Here is a 22,024-nt window from a genome sequence, read left to right as displayed (position 1 = left end):
CTTTACCCTCTGAATTATATATATTCTGTTGCTGCAAATTCAATTTATCCAGTAGAAAATAAACAAGCAATTTTATTAAATGGTATATATTTTTGCACAAATTCAATTCAAATGAACAAATAATTTGTAGACGTAGAAATTAAAATTCAGCTGCAAATGGCACATTTTCATCATGCAGCAACTGCATTAAAAATTGTAACTGAAATTGCGAACTTATTGTTTGCAACTTCCTTCAGAGCAACAAATCAAAAAGTTCTCATAATGCACCTCTCTTATTAACCTATTTGTTACCTTATTCATAAAAACAGGTGGCTTCTCAAAAGGTAAGAAGTCCAGAACAAGAAGCCATAGATACAAGAGATTCAGAACTGAGTGGACAAGACCACTCTTTTTGTTGACACATGCCAAACTTTGCAAGCATATTGCATTTAATTCCAAGTGTATGTAAATGAGACTGAATATCTTTCTACATTCAGCACACATGAATATCAAAATAATGCATCTCCAAATTCTACAGTTTGAGCCATCATCGTCAACTTAGTTGTATCTATGCCAGTAGCTCCTATCAACTTGTATGCTTTCAATGAGTCTGTTGGTTCGGAAAAGGCTGATATTGGAAAAATTCAAAAACTCATTACTACCAGCAACTTGAGCTGTACAAATTAATGCGAGTATAAATTACATCTTTTTATTTGGCTTTTAACCAACATAACAGATGAAAAGTAAAAAGCCCGAATACTCCTGACATAACCAGATTAATATGGCTTTAACGCTGATCACAATTTTTTGTCAGTTGTGAAGTGGTCTCTCCAAAAAGGAGCTTAAACATTGTAATGGATTGGAACAAATCTTTGCATAATTTTCCAGCTGCTCAGAAGAGGATTGGGCTGGATAGTCCTTTCAGTCAGCTTCAGTGGATCTAAGCAAAGCTTAAAGCTTGAAGAAAAATGCAAAATATTTATTTCATTTTTATTTTTAATTTAATTTGCTCATTTTAAAATATGCTTTGTCATACTGCCTTTTGCTATCACTGCGCATAATTTTTTGCAATTTTATTTCCACTGATAACTGATTATTTTGGTAGTAATCTGATCCATGGCTCTTGGCACACAAATCTGACAATGGTCAGGAAAAATGAACTCTCAGGCAGGGTCATTACAAATTGAAACCAGTCACTTTCAGGATATCTGTACTCTATAAGTGTTATTGTCTTTGGGAATCGATTTTGCCTTCTCCTAGTTCTTGGAAAAAGTTGATTTTCAGTCTGTGGTAATCTATTGTCCACATTTTCCTTGATAGGTCTCTAGTTCTTATTTCACCATGATTGGAATCTTTATCCCCCTACTCTGCTTGATGAAGTTCCCCAGAATCATTGTACTATTGTTCTTCCCAGTTCGCAGCCATCTTACAGCTCATCACATGTTGTAAGCGATTCTGCATGGTCTACCAAAGTAAAAATATAAGATATTATGTGCAAAGCCCTTTAAATGTGGCAAGAGTCCAAGGTGAAGCCTGAATGTAATCCATTCTGGACGTGCAAGATTGACCAAAAAAAAAAGCAGCAACGTTAAAAGAGCATTTGGAATGAGCTAAGAGTAAATGAGAAGCAGATGAATAGCAGACATACCACAAAATACTGTCCCTCAGCCATCTACTAGTGGATGTTATATCCTGGTACAGTTGTCTACTAAGCTTCCTTAGTGTATGCCATTTCTTTTGTGTATATTCACAGGACTTGAGAGAAATTTAAAGGAATCTAACCACAAACTCCTGTCAGCCCTAGAATAACAGAGGGCAATTCTTCTGAGATCAAAGGGCCAGGAAGGACTAGGGCGATGAAGAAACATAAGATGTTCTTCATCCACAAAAAGTCACAATGTCAGAATCGCAAATAGTTTCTGCTATTCAATTCATAATGCCCAGCTTATGATGATCCCTGTATACAATTGTGGGCAGAAGTGTGAAGGTGGGTGCTTGGTGCCTCTAAACCAGCTCCACGTTGTCAGCCTTAACTGGCACTTTACCCAAGGACACCTGGAGCCAACAGCTTTGGTAACCTCACAAGGTATACATCGGCGGACAGTTCAGAAGATCAAAATGAATGCTGTGACGTCAAGGGCTTATGTGACTTTTCAGTCTATTCAGCAACTCATCCAGGTGAATGGCAAGTCCAATATCAAATCTGCACCATTTCAGCTATTATAGTTGTGGCACACATTGCCCCAGTGTAGTATTATCTGCCTTGTATTAAGGGAGTGGAAGACATTCAGTACAATCCCCACCCACTTAAACACTCAAATGTGCAGGTTGTTCATCAAGTTATGCAAATCAAGATTAAGTTTAATGTCATGTGAGCCAACATTAACCTAGATCATAAACTTGTTTTTTTTGCTCAACAATCATCTGTCAAAGCAACGGGAGGATCTATTCAAAGTTGAAACGGGAAATTTAAGGGTCTGGGTCACAAAGAAAGCCTGTGCACACAACTACCCAAGAAATAAACATGAGAAAAAGAGTATTTGTTAACAATTTGGTTAAAAGTAAACAATCAGTTGTCTTCCAGCAATTTCTGCTTGCTTCCTATATCAAACTAAATACAGTAACCTTGTTTATTATTACAAGAAATCAAAGAACTTAAACAAGGTTCACTACTCAAATATGTCACACAATAACACTCCATAATTCCAACATCTGTTATGAATCTGACTGGATTAGTCAGATTATTGTCACATCTGCAATTACAATCATCAATACTTGAAATTACTTGGTTGTCATTTCTACTTGTTTATACAGGCAATATACAGTCAAATAGAAATTCCACAGCAGTTTAATTTGTTCCAACAGTATTTAACACTCAAAGAGGGGAAAAATAACATTGAGTTCAGCCCTCCCAAAACCTTCCACTTCCATGTTGTCAGTTCTGTTCAACTATTAGGCTAATACATAACCTAACTTAAAGTGAAAAGCAACAGAGGTTAACATCAAGTGCTTAAATTTAAAACATTATAACTTTCCTGTTTTAGAGGGACACAGGAACAGGAGCAGGTTGTAGAATGCTTGGGACTACTAGTTTAAGTCATAACTGATTTGTAACCTAATGCTGACCTAATGCATACCAAGTCCAGCAGTGAGGCTAAGGAGGGCATGACTTTTGTTTGAATTCTGCTCAGAGGAAATCGTCTCAGCTATCGTACTACCCCACAGTTGGCAGACACTGTTTTACTAACGTACAACAAATGTGCATAATGATACATTTGTTGGCTTATAGCAGTCATTCTTTTTGGTATAAAACACACAAGCAGTGGAAACTACAACATGCTGTCGAAAGAGTCTAGCAAATTTCCACTAAGTTTCATTTTATGACAAAACCCATTTAAAGATGTCATATCTTCCACTGTCAAACAGGCTTGTACGTAGCATTAGGGGGTTTGACAGTAATCAGGGAAGAGGATAAATGCAAAGTAATGCATTCTGGAAGGTTGAAATTGAATGCTGATCAAAGACAGGATTCTTGGCAGTGTGGAGGAACAGAGGGAACTTGGTGTTCAAGTACATAAATCCCTCAAAGTTGCCACCCAAGTGGATAGGGTTGTCAAGAAAGCATATGGTGTTTTGGCTTTCATTCATAGGGAGATCGAGTTTAAGAACTGCGAGGTTTTGCTACAGCTTTGCAAGTCCCTGGTTAGACCACACTTACAATATTGTGTCCAGTTCTGGGTACCCCACTATAGGAAAGATACAGAGGCTTTGGACAGGGTGTAAAGAAGGTTTATCAGGATGCTTTCTGAACTGGAGGGCTTGCCTTATGAAGAGAGGTGACCTGATCGAGGTATACAAGGTAATGAGAGGTATGGATAGTCAATAGCCAGAGACGTTTCCCCTGGGCAGAACTGACTGGCACGAGGGCTCATAGTTTTAAGATATCAGGAGAAAGATATAGAGGAGACGTCAGAGGTAGGTTCTTTTAACAAAGAGCTGTGAATGCATGGAATGCATTGCCAGCAGTGGTGGTGGAAGCAGAGTCATTAGGGACATTTAAGCAATTGCTGGACATGCCCAAGGGTAGCAGTGAATTGAGGGGTGGGTCAGTGTGAACTTGTTCGGCCGAAGGGCCTGTTTCCACACTGTAGGGAATCTAATCTAATCTAACCAAATTAGGATCAATCCTCAGCACAATATTGTGGGCCAAAGGGCATGTTCTGTATGCACTTTTCTATGTTCTATGTTCTAATACACAATACGTCATTGGCTGTTCCTCAATTCAAGGTCTCCAGTTTCTTGTATTCATGTGACTTAAAAGGCCACTCCTCAACACGCAGATCATTGTGCACATGGAGTAGGACATTCCACAACATTGTGCTTTCCAGAATGTAGAACTTTGCTTTGTTTCCTTTCCTTCCTTGACCCTGCTTTGACTCATCCTTAAGGCACTGAGAGTCAAAGGGTGATGCAGTTGATGGATAAGGTTTCACTATTCCAAATGACTGGTAGCAGGTTCCTCACTGTCATTCATGTCAATTCCACCACTTTTAAAGAAGAATTTCAGAGTGTTTTGAAGTGTATTCTTTGATATTGCCTGGAAAGTTGATCATTTGAAAGTTGAGAAAACAGGACCTGGCAGGAAGAATGGTTCTCAAACATACAAGTGTCCAGTCTATTGAAAGTGAATACCCAGAAATTTTGCCTGAATGCTTAGGGAAGTGACTTCATAGATATGTTTGATGGTCCTCGCATTGAAAATGGAGGATGGAGCAGACACATTGTTGCTGGGAGTTTCTACTGCACTCCTAAGTGCCACTAATATGCAGTTGTCATAGTTATAAAATATGGTATATTAATCTTTAATTCTATTCAGTGATTTAATATCCACGTCTTTTCATTGAATAAACACACATTTAACTGAACCATACTCTCTTTTAAACTGAGTGTCGTGCCAATGCCAAGACGGTGACTTGCTTGCACATGTACAGATGGTGCCGGTGACATCAGCAAAAAAAATTCTCTTCCTAATCTCTTTGAATCACTGTAAGCAGCAGTTTTATTTGTATTTCTTTTACAGCATTAATGAAACATGACTTTCAGGGGCCATAAGTGGATTTGGCCCATCTTAACGAGTTTCCACATGAACTCTAGTTGCTACTCTCACTTTCAAATTCAAACTGACCAAAGTGATTCCTGTATCCAGAAGCCAGTTACAGGCATTCATTTTTAGGCTTTGCACTGTGCAAGACTGACATTGAGTCTTTATTTATTTTTCCCCCTAAGATTAGCAGATAAAAAACATATTGCACAAAATACAGAGGCATGGGATTGAGGTTGATTTGGCGATTTGGATCAGAAATTGGCTGGTAGAAGGAGGACAGAGGGTGATGGTTGATGGGAAATATTTATCCTGGGGTTCAGTTACTACTGGTGTGCGGCCTGGATCTGTTTTGGGTCCACTGCTGTTTGTCATTTTTATAAATGACTTGGATGAAGGCGTAGAAGGATGAGTTGGTGAGTTTGCGGATGACACTCAGGTCGGTGGAGTTTTGAATAGTGACAAAGGATGTTGTAGGTTACAGAGGGATATAGATAAATTGCAGATCTGGGCTGAGAGATGGCAAATGGAGTAGGTAGCGGAGAGGTATGAGGTGATTCACTTTGGAAGGAATAACAGGAATGTAAAGTATGAGGCTAATGGTAAGATCCTGTGGATGAGCAGAGAGATCTTGGTGTCTGGGTGCATAGATCCTTGAAAGTGGCCACCCAGGTTGATGGGGTTGTTAAGAAGGGATGCGGTGTATTAGCTTTTATTGGTAGAGGGATTGAGTTTCGGAACCAAGTGATCATGCTGCGGCTGTGCAGGGCTCTGGTACGGCCATGATTGGAGTATTGTGTGCAGTTCTGGTCACCACATTATAGGAAGGATGTGGAGGCTTTGGAGGGGGTTCGGACGTGATTTGCTGGGATGTTGCCTGGTATGGAGGGTAGGTCTAATGAAGAGGGGCTGAGGGACTTGGGGCTGTTTTCGTTGGCTAGAAGGTTGAGAGGTGACTTAACTGAGACATATAAAATAATGAGAAGGTTGGGTAGGTTGAACAGTGAGAAACTTTTTCCTCAGATGGTGATGACTAGCATGAGGGGTCATAGCTTTAAATTGAGGGATGATAGATATAAGACAGATATCAGAAGTAGTTTCTTTACTCAGAGAATAATAGGGGGATGGAACGCACTGCCTGCAACAGCAGTAGACTTGCCAACTAGTCATTGGATAGGCATATATGGATGTGAATGGAATAGTGTAGGTTAGATGGGCTTGAGATTGGTTTCATAGGTTGGCGCAACATCGAGGGCTGAAGGGCCTGAACTGTGCTGTAATGTTCTTGTTATATCATTTATTTAAGGAAATATTGTTACCGGCTTCTTCCTGGTCCATTAGAATTAATTAACTATACAGCACCAAGGACCCGGGTTCAGTTCTACCCTTGGGTGACTCTCGTGGAGTTTGCATATTTTCCCCATGTCTGTGTGGATTTCTCTGGGTGCTCCAGTTTCCTCCCATTGTTCAAAAATGTGCAGGTTTGGCCATGCTAAATTGCCTATAGTGTCCAGGGATGTGCAGGCTAGATGGGTTAGCCATGGGAAATACAGGGTTCCAGGTACAGCAAAAGGGGCTGGGTTTGGGTCAGAAGCTCTTTGCAAGGGTCGGTGTGGACTCAATAGCCGAACCTGCTTCCATACTGTGGGAATTTTATTCTATGATTCTTTTAGTGGAGAGATGTACAGCCTTGATCAAAAATCAAAAATCTTAGTAGAGATCAACCAGGAAGATTGTAAAGAGAGAAGCTGATTTATTCTTCTCCTCACCTGGTCCAAAGAAGCAGTCATGGTTGAGACATTAACATTTAACCATCTTTGCTTATGGAAAATCAGATACAAAGGATTAATTCACTGTCTTTCTTGGAGAACACCTTAGATTGTCAGAACTTCTGACAGCACATGCAAAACAAACCCTGCAGTCTGCTCGGACCATAACTGTGCAGTTTGAAAGTCAGTCATATGACAGCATTCATCTTTCTGGGAAGTATTAAATAAAAGTCAGGAAAGCTGCTTTTTTTTTAAACAGTAGCTTTCAGAAATGTTTGCAGATTGACATCAAAAATGACTCCTTGTGGGATGTAACTGCACTTCTCTCTTCATCTTTAATTCTCAAGTTAGGACTCTATTTCCGTTGCAAGTTGGAATACATTACAGAGATTGAGAATGTAAAACTAAAAGAACATCAAATGTCACATCACCCATGTAAGGAAATGAGTCGAAAAGTGTGGCACTAGAAAAGCATAGCAGGTCAGACAGCATCGGAGGAGTAAGAGAATCAATGTTTTGGGCATAAGCCTTTTACCAGGAAATGGCCTGACTACAGTTTAAAAGATCAGAAGAACCAACTCCACTAGAACTTCAAGACCACCAATGGAATGCGTACTACATTTTCTCTTTTGTACTTTAACTTTCTCGATGATGCTCGTTAAAATGAGGCCACACTCAGCACACTTTGTTAGCAGAAAGATGTCTTTTACAATGGCTTTTCACACCTCATTTTGCTAAATGCTAGCACAGATTCATGGCCAACCCTGCCAATGAAGTCCCCAGAAAATTGATTTTATTTTCTTTTCGGACAGTAGTGTAAAAAATTACTTGATTATCTTCGGAGTCAAGGGTTAGGGCACAAGTGCTGATGATAATGGCAATAAGACTGAGCTACAGGTGAAGATAGTTTCATTTATGGAGTTGAGGACTTGAGGTCCCACGTCAACAATTCAATTCCAGATGCCAAAACCAACTCTGTGGACTCGAACGTTGATGTCAATCTTACTCTCCAGTGGAAAGTATAACTACATGCTCAATCCCTCAGGCAGCAATATCACTAAACATGGCGATAACAAATTGGAGCCATGACAGCTCATGATAAAACTGCAGGTCTTCCTTCCAGGTGTTGGCTCCTGCAATTTTCAGGAATATTCAATATCCCATGTTGGAAAACATGTATGGAGAAGACAGGGAGGTGTGGATGATTGTGATGGCAGCAGCGAAAACCAAAAAGACCAGAAAGGGGATGGCCCAGCTGAATTTAGTGCCAGGATCTCATAATAAGGTTTGCTTCCCATTTCCTACCTGGTAGCTGGCCAAATTAGGCAAAAGAAATCTGTAGCAGGAGAATTCTGACTGATAAATTCTGACTGGGGACAAGTTCCCAGAAATCAGGTGTTAGGACGATATAGATTTAAGTTTGGTTTCCATGCAGGGGGATGGGCTACGAATTAAAGCTGGCACGAAGAAGGCCGAAGGTCTCATCGATGGACCAGGAAGTTTCTAGAGCAACCTATGCATGCCTCATATCTGTGGCCAAGTTTTCCAATGACTGGAAAATCTGTGCAATAAATGTTAAATATAAGTCAGGTGCCAAACTGCAATTACTTTTATAAAGTACGTCATCTTCTAAGCCACAAAATCTGTATATTTTGCTACACACTGGTAATAAAATTGGCAGTATTTGTGCATATCTCCTTTCACACTATTGTTAATATTTGGCTATTATTCCTTGCCATGAAATTGTCTCACATCACCGTAACATTTGCAATTTATTGCACCATAAACTGCATGAGTATCCACAAATTAAAGAGATACTGAACTTTCGTTTTCCAAAATATATTCTCGTGTAACATGCGTAAAAACAGAATAGGTTGCCATAATGGGAAAGGTGGTTATGGAGGAACAACAAAGATTCTAATTCCATCAACCATTCTGTGAAGTACAAGATTTATCTCTGAAAGTAGAACAATACAGTTTCAACCTATTTTATGGCAGATTTGATTGAAATGATGTGCCTTTGGCTTCAGTTCTTGTGACTGTACTTGCCTTGTTTTAATGACTTGTACTGTACTCATTCTCAAGCCTGCTTGGCATCCATGACACAGTCGTAAATTACAATCATTAATCTGTAAAAAAAACACACTGAAAATACCCTAATGACTGAGGGAGAACTATGTGACATTTAAATCAGGATAATATAGATCATTGATGGAAATGTGTTGCTGGAAAAGCGCAGCAGGTCAGGCAGCATCTAGGGAACAGGAGAATCGACGTTTCGGGCATTAGCCCTTCTTCAGGTAATATAGATCATTACCGAACAGGTGCATTGGCTTATTGGTCTACCTGATGAATTCCTTCAAAATATTCACAGAATTGGATTTTCCAAAGATTGGCAGTTACAGTCAGATTGATACTCTGCTCATTTTTTCCCCACTATGTCTGTGCTCCACATATGTGGCAGGAAATCCTGTAACAATTCCTCCAGAAGTATGGAGTGCACCTAAAATTTAACAGATTTCTTGTAGTGCACGATAGTTGGGTAAAGTCAAACAATACCCCTTGTAAGGGAACACACAGTTTTGCAGTTCAGACTTAGGCAAGAACGTAAGTCACACAATGCTTGATAATCAATGCACCAGAGTTGCAACTTGGAAATGTCAATTGGTACATTTTTAACTATACCAGGTTATGTTACTTTTTGAAACAGTGAGGTGTACACTTTGACACAGAGTGGCAGCAGGAGTCTGAGTTAGGGAGAATTTGTTTGACGACAGCCCCCTGATTGGTCCATATGCAATTTGTTACAAATCTATAATGGTGCTGCAGCAGAGAAGTTCAGAATTAATAAACTAAAAACACCTGTGTCTACCACTCCCTTCTCTCAGCATGACTGAAAATAAAAATTAAGAAACTTAAAAAAAATTCCAGCTTTTTAAAATTTTTCCCTTAGAGGGCAGCAAGTTGGCTCAGAGGTTAACACTGCTTCTCACAGCGCCAGGGACCAGCATTTGATTCCAGCGAGGGGTGCCTATCTGGGTGGAGCTTGCACACTGCCCCCATGTCTGGGTGTTCCGATTTTCTCCCACAACACAAGATGTGCAGGTTAGGTGAATTGGCTATGCTAAATTGCTCACAAAGCAGCACGGTGGCTCAGTGGTTAGCACTACTGCCTCACAGCATCAGGGACCCAGGTTCGATTCCCACCCCGGGTGACTGTCTGTGTGGAGTTTGCACATTCTCCTTGTGTCTGCGTGGGTTTCCTCCAGGTGCTCCAGTTTCCTCCCACAATCCAAAGATGTGCAGATCAGGTGAATTGTCCATAGTGTTAGGTGCATTAATCAAGGGTAAATATAGGGTAGGGGAATGGGTCTGGGTGTGTTGCTCTATGGAGGGTTCGTGTGACTTGTTGGGCCAAAGGGCCTGTTTCTATACTGTAGGTAATCTAATCTAAAGGTCAGAGATGTGTAGGTTAGATGCATTAGTCAGGGGTAAATGTAGATAATGGGGAGGGGAATGGGTCTGGGTGAGTTATTCTTTGGAGGGGTCAATGTGGACTTATTGGGCCGAGGGGCCTGTTTCCACACTGTAGGGATTCTATTGTATTCGGTCCAACCAGCCTATTGAGGGAAGTTACAATGCATGCATGAAGCAGTTGGGGCTTGAAATCAGACTAAGGTCACTACTAGTGTGCCACAAGACCTGAAGAAAGAATCCCACTTATTTTCCTAATCAACTGTTCAGAGATGTTATTACATACCTCTGAAGCACGTGGGACATGAATCCGGGTCTCTCAGTCTGGGGTAGAGACACGACCACTGTGCTACAACAAGCCCCTAAAAACGAATTCCAAGATGAGAAAACAAATTTGCTCCATCTGATTAATGACTAAATTTAAGAATGACTATGACTCTACAATACAAGACAATAGCATGTCCTCATACTGGCAGCTGGAAGTAGAGGGAGATTTGATTCAAGGTCTGAGATGTAAGAGGTCTCATGGAGATGCACTGCATGCAAACAATCTAAACATTCGAAGAATTCTACACAAGCTATATGAGCTTGGAAATTGGATAAACTAACACTCTGGTTACAGTGATAGCTTGCCTTGAACTGCACACTTGATTCGACTACTTGGAGTACATTAGTTTCCATTCTGAAGTATGATTCTTGTTACCAGAACTGAAGTGAAAACCTAAGATAATAGCTTCTGGTCAGTACGTAACCATAGGATAGATATTTTCTAACCAACCTGTTCACAGATGTTGTTACACACCTCTTCTGATAAAACTTGAACCTGGGTCACCTGTTTCCAAGGTAGGACACTACCACTGCACTACAAGGGCTCTGAATTCCACAGGTTGGTACCTTAGACTAAATCATCTTCAACCACTTCATGCATGACCCTCCATCCATCATAAGATCAGAAGTGGGCCTGTTTGCTGATGATTGCACAATGTTCAACCACCATTCACAACTCCCTAGGCACTGAAGGAACTTGTGTTTATGTTGCATATGCAACACACGTCCTGAACAACATTCAGGCATGAGTAAGTGCCAGGCAATGAACATTTCAAACAAGATAATCTAACCCATCTTTTGACATTTAATGGCATTACCATCACTGAATTCTTTACTATCTATATTCTGGAGGTTAACAATGACCAAAAATGAATTGAATCACCCATATACACACCGTGGCTAGAAAAGCAAGTCAAAGGCTGCAAATTTTGCAGTAACTCACCTCCTGACTCCCCAGTACCTGTCCACCATCTATAAGGCACATGACAGGCGTGTGATGGAATGGAATATGCATCACTTGCCTTGATGGGGGCCACTTCAACAACATTCCGAAAACCCAGCATTAAATAGTACAAAACATCAACTTGCACATTCATTACCTCCACTAATAATGCACAGTGGCAGCTGTATATACCATATACAAAATTCACTGCAGTAGTGCATCAAGGTTCCTTCAGCAGCACCTTCCAAACCCACCACCTTGACCACCTGGGAGGATGAGGGCAGGAGATGCATGGAAACATCACCACCTCCACATTCCCTTCAATCCACACCATCCTGACTTGGAACTATATCTGTTACTGCAGAGGCAAGATCCTTAAACTTCCTCCCCAACATTACTATGCATGTCCCTACATCTCTAGTATTCGAGCGGTGCAAGAAGGCAACTCACCATTACCTTCTCAAAGGATGGGCATTATTTGCTGGCAGAGACAGTGATATCTACATCCCATGAATGAATTTTTTAAATGCAAATAAGCATTACATCATTTAATAGCATCACAGTATGTTCAAATTTGCCAATCTTATGAACTTCACAACAGAAATGAAACTAGCAATCATAAATTGTAAGCAATCCTCTTCAAAGGACTAATGCAGTGGCACTGAAAAAAAATCTTGTCTCAATCCACTTTCGACGGTGGGGCTTGGGGTGTGGGGAGGTCTTCGGCCCGCATTTATCAAACCAAGCGTGGGAGGAGGAGAGTCAGCCAACCGTTAACACCGATTTGAATAATTGCCATTTATTAGTGCTCTCATGGTCTCATTTAAGTCACTTCCGTATAGTCATGTACGCCACAGTTCCTAACTGGACAGCACTTTAGCAGAGTATCACATTTCAAAATAAGATTAGATGGAACAGAACATATTTAACTGTATGTACAACTGTAAAGTTGTATCAGGCTATTCTTCTCGACATGCACCCAGTTTTAATATTTGTAAAGAGTAATGCAAGAAACACATTCATTACGTGCCTGACAACATTCAGAATCTGCAAAGTAAAACTACATTTTGGCCTTCATAACATTTTTTTCGATTGAGCTTGCTAGGTTTAAAAAAATTGCATTTACAATTGCTGATAACATTCTGCAGCTTTGACGCTCACAATGGGAAGTTAATCACCAGCAGTGACCACAGACTTTATTCTGCAGCTGTCCCAGGGAAAGAAAATAACTGGGCTGATTTAATTTTCTTGGAATGCATTGTGTGGCGTGATTTAGCTGCGGATGTTGCGTTCTACTTACCAGGCAAGCTTGAAGCTTTTCATCAGTACAGTACACGGTAGCCGACATCCATTGCCTCTTCTCTCCAATCGCCAGGATCAACTCGCCACAACATACTAGCAAGCAACTGTCAGGGCTGCTCTGAAGAGAGGCAAGTGCTTCACCTTCACTTGACACTTCACTGTAAGCAACAGTTCTGTGCGCACCAAACGCTTTCAGTCTGCAGCTGCAAACTCTGCTACTGGCATTCCACGCCTGACTCAAACACGCTGACAAAGCTGGTCGCCGCAGTAAGGATGGACCCGGAGCATCATCGTCTCCCGCCGTCCTGTGCTCAATGCCCTCAAATGAGTAAAGGATTAAATGAACCGAGTGCAGCCAACCACAGTACACGTCACTGGAAATCGGTGGTGGCAGTTGAGAGTGTAATCTCTTAATCAACGCAGAAATGCTGCACAGAATAGATCGGATGTGTTTCCCAGCCCCCATCTTGAGGCTTTGACTCACTACAGATTTTAACTCCGACTGAATTTGCATGGGAACTTCATAAGACAGTAGTTCCCGTGTGCAATTCTCACGAGCTAATGCAGTCTGAGAAAGAAATCTACGTTCAGTGTTAGATCATTACTACTTTCTTTTAATTGGAACACATGGAAATTATGTTCCAGGGAAAAAAAAATAACTGGGCTGATTTAAGTTTGACTTCTCACAGAATAGATCAAACAAAACTGACAAAGAATTCATTCTAACGACGTATTAGGAATGCACATAATTTCCATACGAACTGCAGATTATTTTTAACTACGAGTGCCAAAAAAGGTCAAGAGACAGTAAAAACTTGGTGAATTTCGTCAAGCAATGACAAGGAGTAAGAGTCATTTTCTTTGTGACTCAGAACACGTACTAACGGGAAAACATCACGTCTGATATACGGTATTGGACTTTCTGTAAAACAATCTATCTGGGAGAGAACGGGAGAACACGCTTCAAATATATCACAGATTCAACTCAAATAACTGAATAAATTGCAAAACCTTGACATTTCAGAGGGCAAACCAGGTAAGGAAAACAGATTCCCTTCCAAAAAGGACATTGGCAAATCAGATGGGTATTCACGATAATGGTTACAGGTCATCGTTAGACTAGTTTTTGATTATGTTTAAATTTCACCATCTGCCAGGGTAGGTTTCAAATCCATGCCTTTAAAACATTAGTCTGGCACTCTGGATTACCAGTCAAGTGATATAACTGCTAAGCCTCTGCCCTTCCTGTGTTATTGTCAATGTTTTAAAAAAATCAATTATTTTGGAATAAAATATTCAGCGTCACTGGAGACTAAGTGGGAGTTCATGACCTTAATCTTTCATGCAACCAATTCCTAATTTTAATAAGTGTTGCTGTGGGGAAGCTCTGCATTTCCCAAATCGTCTGAGTCATGATTGATATAGTCTTAAGCGCAGTATGGTGACTGATTCAAAAAAGAATGAAGTGGCATGGGAGATGACATGTCAGTCAGCTTAGCCTCCTGCTTGATGTCATTGGCAGAAAATAGGACAGGGCAAACAACATGATAACTGTTGGTCGAGAAATATCACAAAGTGCTTACATGATGTCTTTAAACAAATTCACCGCATTTGTTGGACAAGTTCATTTTTTTCAAAAGGTTGAGGGGGTAACACATTTTTGTGGCTAATTAACAATTAAAGAATTCTAATGGCAAAAAATTTAACAGAGTTGATGAGACATATCAAGGCCTGATTATCTCAAATCCAGCAACCTTGAGACCAAGTCCATACTAGAGTTCAGCATTTATGATTCTTGAAAATAAAATTGGAATCTCTCTAATTCAGCGTGTGAAACATACAATGCAAAAACTCCCCTAATTTTTCTGAACTAGGTTGGGTGGGGGTCTAGTTCTGCCAAGCCTCTTGGAATGCAAGAAATAAAATGCACAAAGCTGATAAGTACTCCACATGGCATTCCACTGCTGCGGCAACTCCACCAACAAACCAGCAAACCTTTTACTAGCTGGTCCGCTGAAAAAGAATTGTCAGTTTTTGGCCACCCCAGGCTGTAAGGATTCTGGATTTGAAGTAAATTATGTGTAGAATTAATGGTCTACCATTTAAAATCATGGAAGGCATTCAACTTATTGTACATTAGCTGGCCCTTTGTCTCACTGCATCTCCTCATTTATCATAATACTGTAAATTTTTGATTTTAAAATATTAGCTACTTCCATTTAAAAATGTTATTATTGAATTTGCTTGTACCACCTTTTCAGGCAGTGTCTAGCAATCGTTGAATAAATTAATTCTCATCTGCCCTCTTCTTTGCAAATGACTTAAATAAGTATTCTGTAGGTATTAGATCTATCTCTTCAACTGCAGCTGTATCCAAAGCAACAAGCATCACAAAAGAAGTTGTTACAGTGCAAGTCTGCATCAGCTCTCCTAATTAGCTGAGTGACTTTGTGCCATTCGACTGCCCTTTCCCCTGTAATCTTGCACATTGAATAGAGACAAATAATTACTAATACCATCTTGAATGCATCAATTAAACCTGCCTCCACCACACTTCACGGCAAAGCATTCCAGAAAGAATTTCAGTAAATTATTGATGACACAGACCAAAGTGAACATAGAAAATCGTAACACAATGGCAATGTTGTTGGACCAGTAATCCTTTAAAGGCCTGGATTCATGATTCCGATACATGTGCTCAAATACCAACATGATTGCTGGGGAATTTGAATTCAATTGAAGAATGGAATAAAACATTCTTGACATAAGGAGGGAAGATGTGTTGGGTAGGCTAAAGGATATTAAGGTGGATAAATCCCCAGGACCGGATGGGATCTATCCTAGGTTGCTGAGGGAGATGAGAGAGGAAATAGCTGGGGCCCTGACAGATATCTTTGTAGCATCCTTAAAATCGGGAGTAGGACCAATCTTAAGTGAGGAATCAAACGTGCTAAAAGGGGTTATGAAATAAGTTTAGCAAGCAGAATTAAAGAAAATCCCAAAGCATTTTATTCAAATATAAGAAGCAAGAAGGTAACTAGAGAAAAGGTTGGTCCACTAAAGGATAAGCAAGGAAGGGTGTTGTCGAACCTGAGAAAATGGGTGAAATTCTCAATGGTTACTTTGCATCGGTGTTCATTGAGGAGTAGGGCATGATGAATGTTGAGATTAGAAATATAAGTTTGTTTACTCTGGATCATGTTGACATAAGGAAGGAAGATGTGTTGGGTAGGCTAAAGGAAGTTAAGGTGGATAAATTCCCAGGACTAGATGGGATTTATCCCAGGTTGCAGAGGAAGGCAAGAGAGGAAATAGCTGGACCCCTGACAGATATCTTTGTAGTATCCTTAAACACAGGTGAGGTGTCGCAGGACTGGTGGGTTGCTAATGTTGTCCCCCTGTAAAAGAAGGGTAGTAGGGATCTTCCAGGTAACTACAGAACAGTGAGTCTGACATCAGTGGTAAGAAAATTGCTGGAGAAGGTACTGAGGGATGAAATCTATTTATATTTGGAAAAGAATGAGCTTGACAGTGATTGGGAACATGATTTTGTGCGAGGAGATCGTGCCTTGCCAACGTAACAGAGTCCTTTGAGGAAGTGACCAAGTTGATAGATGAAGGATGTAGATGTCAAATACATGTTCTTTAGTTAGGCATTTGATAAGGTTTCCCATGGTAAACAAATGGAGAAAGTGAAGTCACATGGTGTGCAGGGTGTTCTAGCTAGGTGGATAAAGAACTGGTTGAGCAACAGGAGACAGAGGATAGCAGTTGAACGCAGTTTCTCCAGTTGGAGAAAGGTGACCAGTGGTGTTCCACAGGGATCAGTGCTGGGGCCACTGTTATATATTATACATAAATAATCTTTAAGAGGATATTGTTGGTCTGATCAGTAAGTTTGCAGATGACACGAAGATTGGTGGAGTAGCAGAAAGCATAGGGGACTGTCGAAGAATACAGGAGAATATAGATAGACTGGAGAGTTGGGTGGAGAAGTGGCAGATGGAGTTCAATTCAGACAAATGGATGCATTTTGGGAAGTCTCATTCTAGAGCCAACTATACTGTAAACGGAAGAGCCTTGGGTGAAATTGATGAGCAGAGAGATCTGGCAGTTTAGGTCCATTGTACCCTGAAGGTGGCTGCACAGGTGGATAGAGTGGTCAAGAAGGCATATGGTATGCTTGCCTTCATTGGATGGGGTATTGAGTACAAGAGCTGGCAGGTCATGTTAAAATTGTACAAGACTTTGGTTCGGCCGCATTTAGAATACTATGTACAGTTCTGGTCGCCACATTACCAAAAGGATGTGGACAAGGTTTACAAGGATGTTGCCTGGTATGGAAGGTGCAGCTATGAAGAGAGGTTGAGTAGGTTAGAATTGTTTTCATTCGGAAAAAGGAGATTGAGGGGGACCTGATTGAGGTCTACAACATCATGAAGGGTATAGACTGGGTGGATAGAGATAAGCTTTTTCCCAGAGTGAGGGATTCGATAACGAGAGGCCACGCGTTCAAGGTGAGAGGTCAAAAGTTTAAGGGGGATTATTGCGGAAAGTATTTTACACAGAGGTTGGTAGGAGCCTGGAATGAGCTGAAAATGTGTTGCTGGAAAAGTGCAGCAGGTCAGACAGCATCCAAGGAGCAGGAGAATCGACATTTCGGGCATGAGCCCTTCTTCAGGAATGAGGAAAGTATGTCCAGCAGGCTAAGATAAAAGGTAGGGAGGAGGGACTTGGGGGAGGGGCGTTGGAAATGTGATAGATAGAAGGAGGTCAAGGTGAGGGTGATAGGCTGGAGTGGGGTGGGGGTGGAGAGGTCAGGAAGAAGATTGCAGGTTAGGAAGGCGGTGCTGAGTTCGAGGGATTTGACTGAGACAAGGTGGGGGGAGGGGAAATGAGGAAACTGGAGAAATCTGAGTTCATCCCTTGTGATTGGAGGGTTCCTAGACGGAAGATGAGGCGCTCTTCCTCCAGCCGTCGTGTTGCTATGGTCTGGCGATGGAGGAGTCCAAGGACCTGCATGTCCTTGGTGGAGTGGGAGGGGGAGTTGAAGTGTTGAGCCACGGGGTGGTTGGGTTGGTTGGTCCGAGTGTCCCAGAGGTGTTCTCTGAACAGTTCCGCAAGTAGGCGGCCTGTCTCCCCAATACAGAGGAGGCCACACTGGGTGCAGCGGATGCAATAAATGATGTGTGTGGAGGTGCAGGTGAATTTGTGGCGGATATGGAAGGATCCCTTGGGGCCTTGTAGGGAAGTAAGGGGGGAGGTGTGGGCGCAAGTTTTGCATTTCGTGCGGTTGCGGGGAAGGTGCCGGGAGTGGAGATTGGGTTGGTGGGGGGTGTGGACCTGACGAGGGAATCACGGACGGAGTGGTCTTTTCGGAACGCTGATAGGGGAGGGGAGGGAAATATATCCCTGGTGGTGGGGTCCGTTTGGAGGTGGCGGAAATGACGACGGATGATACGATGTATATGGAGGTTGGTGGGGTGGTAGGTGAGGACCAGTGGGGTTCTGTCCTGGTGGCGAGTGGAGGAGCGGGGCTCAAGGGCAGAGGAGCGGGAAGTGGAGGAGATGCGGTGGAGGGCATCGTCGATCACGTCTGGGGGGAACTTGCGGTCTTTGAAGGAGGGGGCCATCTGGGTTGTACGGTATTGGAACTAGTCCTCCTGGGAGCAGATGCGGCGGAGACGAAGGAATTGGGAATATGGGATGGCGTTTTTACAGGGGGCAGGGTGGGAGGAGCCTGGAATGTATTGCCAGCAGAGTTGGTAGAGGCAGGCATGGTTGATTCATTTAAGGTGCGTCTGCATAGATGCATGAGTAAGTGGGGAGCAGAGGGACACAGATGCTTAGGAATTGGGCGATAGGTTTAGACAGTGGGCTTGGATCGGCTCAGGCTTGGAGGGTTGAAGGGGCTGTTCCTGGGCTGTAAATTTTCTTCGTTCTTTGTTCTTGATAGTAGGGATCATGATAATTGAAAACAGTATACATGTGATTGCATATTGGAAATGTTCAGCAGTTTGGGGGCTCCGAGTGGGGTTGTGGGGTAAGGTAGGATTTAAGGGAAAGAATAGTCGTCATGGTGGTACTTGTGCAAAATGGAAAGTCGTCCTATTAACCATAATTTTAAAATCTCCTAATTTAGCACATTGAAAACTAATATGCCAGCATGCAAGTTAAACAGAAAACACATGAAACAAAGATGTGGAGCAATATTAGGCACTAATCCTTAAAAGATCTTTAAGAAAATACACAATACCAGACAAGTAATGAACATCTAAAAGGTTTAATTGGAAGCACTAGCTTTCTGAGCGCTGCTCCATCATCAGTTAGACAACTACCGATGAAGGAGCAGCACTCCGAAAGCTAGTGCTTCCAATTAAACCTATTGAACTATAACCTGGTATTGTGGGATTTTTAACTTTGTACACCCCAGTCCAAACACTAGCATCTCCAAATCATGGTCAACATCTATAGTAGCTCATCATATCCAGTTAACAAATTAATCCACTCAAAACATCTTGAAAATCTCATGGACAATGTGATAATTGATATTAATTGATGAAAAAAAAAGCACATATTTAGCACTGGAATTCTTCATGTCTTTTCAAAACTGATTAAAAAAACATAAATGTGAACTTTAAAAACATGTTCTAGTAGGTACATTGACCATTCTGAAACAGTGACAGACTAACAACTCTTTTTAAAAACTCACTAGGAGTAACCAGGCTTTAGTAGAAGCAAATTATTGCAGATGCTGGAGATCACAGTGGGTCAGACAGCATTCATGGACAGACAGCAAGCTGACATTTTGAGTCTAGATGACTCTCCATGAATGTTGTCTGACCTGCTGGGATCTCTAGCATCTGCAATAATTTGCTTCTACTAAATTCTTCTATTCTATTCCCCATCCGACATCTTCTTAATTGTACAATTCACACCTCTGTTTACTAATTCGTCCATTGCCTCACCCCTCCCTCACTTTGTAACTGCCTCTGGTTGTTCACCTCCCAAAGATCTCTGCACACCTCCGATTCTGTCCTCTTGTGATTTCTTAATTCTCATTGCTCAACCATTGGCAGCCATGTCTTCGGCAACTTAGACACTAGATTCTGGAATCACCACCCTGAATCTCTCGATGTCTTTCTCTCCCTCTTTCTTGAGATGCTTCTTAAAACCAACCGCTTTTCATCTACCTAGGTAGAAAAAAATGATGACTTGCTACAATTGTGCAGAGCTTTGGTGACACTACATCTGACAGATTTTTGTTTTTTCCAGAGAATCAAACAAAATGTGGAGTGGGCAAGAAAGTGGAGTTCATGCTTAAGATTAGTCATGATCATACTGAATGGTGGAGCAGACTAAACGGGCCACATGATCTACTCTTGCTCCTACGTTTTGTGTTTGTTCTGGTCTTGTTATCGGTTATATAAGAACATGTAAAGAGTAGAGGAATATTATATACTCCTTGAAAACTGCTCCAGCATTCTAGGAGAAGATGAGGACTGCAGATTCTGGAGAGTCAGCATTCTTCAAATCACGACACTCTGATTGTGACTTTAACTTCTAATTCTGTTAGGGTGAGAGGAGAAAGGTATAAAATGGACCTAAGGGGGAACCTTTTCACGCAGAAAGTGGTGGGTGCATGGAATGAGCTGCCAGGTAAAGTGGAGGAGGCTGGTAAATTACAGCATTTAAAAGGCATCTGGATGGGTATATGAATAGCAAGAGTTTGGAGGAATATCGGCCAAATGCTGGCAAATAGGACTAGATTAGGTTAGGATATCTGGTTGACATAGACGAATTGGACCAAAGGGTCTGTTTCCATGCTGTACATCTCTATAACTCGAAACTTTGGCCTTGACTAGGTTCAATGATCCAGTACACTGCTGTTAGGCAAGGAGAATTCCACATATGTTCCTATGAGATTCCCTGCTCATCCTTCCAAACTCCTTTGAGGACAGACCCAGATTTATCACATTTAAAATTTTGCTTCCAAATTTTTGTCCACTCACTTAAGCTATCTACAAGTAGTTCTCCCTCTAATGCTGCCGTTGCATTCCAGATAAACCTCCCTTAATACAAAATTGCTTCTTGGAAATAATGGGGCCAATGAGAAAAGTGGTGTTGGGGCCAACCAGCAAAAATTAACACTCACGATGGCTAAGAAATCACCCAAAAGTCTAACGGAAAGTATAGCACAGCCTGGATGAAGATTGAAATCATATTTATTAATGAAACAGAAGTAAATTTAACACAGTACATTTAAAAAATGTAAGCAAGCTGCTCTCTGTACAGTGCTTCTCACAGAAAGCTGCTCTGTCGGGAGCTGACGTCATGCATACGCATAACAACACAAAGACCGACACTGACACCGTGCATGCACAGAAGGGCACAGATAAATATCGGCGCACACATGGAATGGCATGAAGACTGGCACTGATGTCACGCATGTGCAGAACAGCGCAGACACCAGCGCATGCACAGAATGGCTTGGGCATCAGTGAATGCACAAAACGGCGTGGAGATTTTGGCACATTCGCAGAACGAAGCATGTGAACCGATCCCCTCTGGCATCACACCATTGTCAATAAGGGTAAGCGTTCTTGAAAATATTGTTCCATAATTCTTCAGGGATGTAATAGCCAAATGGTGCTGCCAAAACGCATTATCCTAGAACTACCTGTATATCCCTTTGTAGTCTCTTGCCTATCTTTAAATTAGCAAATCTAGCTACAATATACTCAGTTCTTTAATCCAAGTCTATTAATATAATTTGTAAATAGTTCAGGTTCCAGCACGGATCCCTGTGGCATTTTACTAGTTACAGTTTGCCAACCTGATAATGACCCATTTATCATGACTCCTTTCTGTTAAGTAGCAATTCTTCAATCCATAACTCAGCACAATAAGCTCTTGTGCTTACCGTTTCGATTTTTTTTGAAAATCCAAATATATTGCATTTCATTTTAGGTAATTCAAATTTTGTTGAATAAAGTCTGAAGTACCTTAAGATACATTACATTTAGAATGACATATAAATCCAAGGTTTGTTGTTTATCTTCCACACATACCTAGCTTCCCCTAAATTGTATCCATGTTGTTCACCTCAACCATTCAAGCGACGGTGAG

General features: G+C 41.4%; 1 protein-coding gene and 1 long non-coding RNA gene across 16 annotated transcripts in view; one reads left to right on the top strand and one right to left on the bottom strand.

The window, feature by feature from the left end:
• gramd1ba (GRAM domain containing 1Ba) overlaps window positions 1-22,024 on the bottom strand; it is a 647,360-nt gene that overhangs the window by 226,105 nt on the left and 399,231 nt on the right. Inside the window, exon 1 of one of the 15 annotated variants that reach the window (XM_087976428.1) lies at window positions 12,894-13,479. The exons of the other annotated variants lie outside the window; for them this stretch is intronic. Within the exon in view, the coding sequence (XP_087832554.1) occupies window positions 12,894-12,916 (23 nt within the window). The 5' untranslated portion in view covers window positions 12,917-13,479. Of the gene's footprint in view, window positions 1-12,893; window positions 13,480-22,024 lie in introns of those variants that run through there. 15 annotated transcript variants of the gene reach the window in all.
• Window positions 1-22,024, top strand: part of LOC148142270 (uncharacterized) — a 364,445-nt gene that overhangs the window by 153,808 nt on the left and 188,613 nt on the right. The gene's annotated exons all lie outside the window — the stretch shown is intronic.

The sequence above is a fragment of the Chiloscyllium plagiosum genome, unplaced genomic scaffold (assembly GCF_037043375.1).
Source record: "Chiloscyllium plagiosum isolate Xiang-an unplaced genomic scaffold, Cpla_swu_hap1 HiC_scaffold_29, whole genome shotgun sequence".
NCBI lineage: Eukaryota > Metazoa > Chordata > Chondrichthyes > Orectolobiformes > Hemiscylliidae > Chiloscyllium > Chiloscyllium plagiosum.
This window is presented reverse-complemented; position numbering and strand designations above follow the sequence as displayed.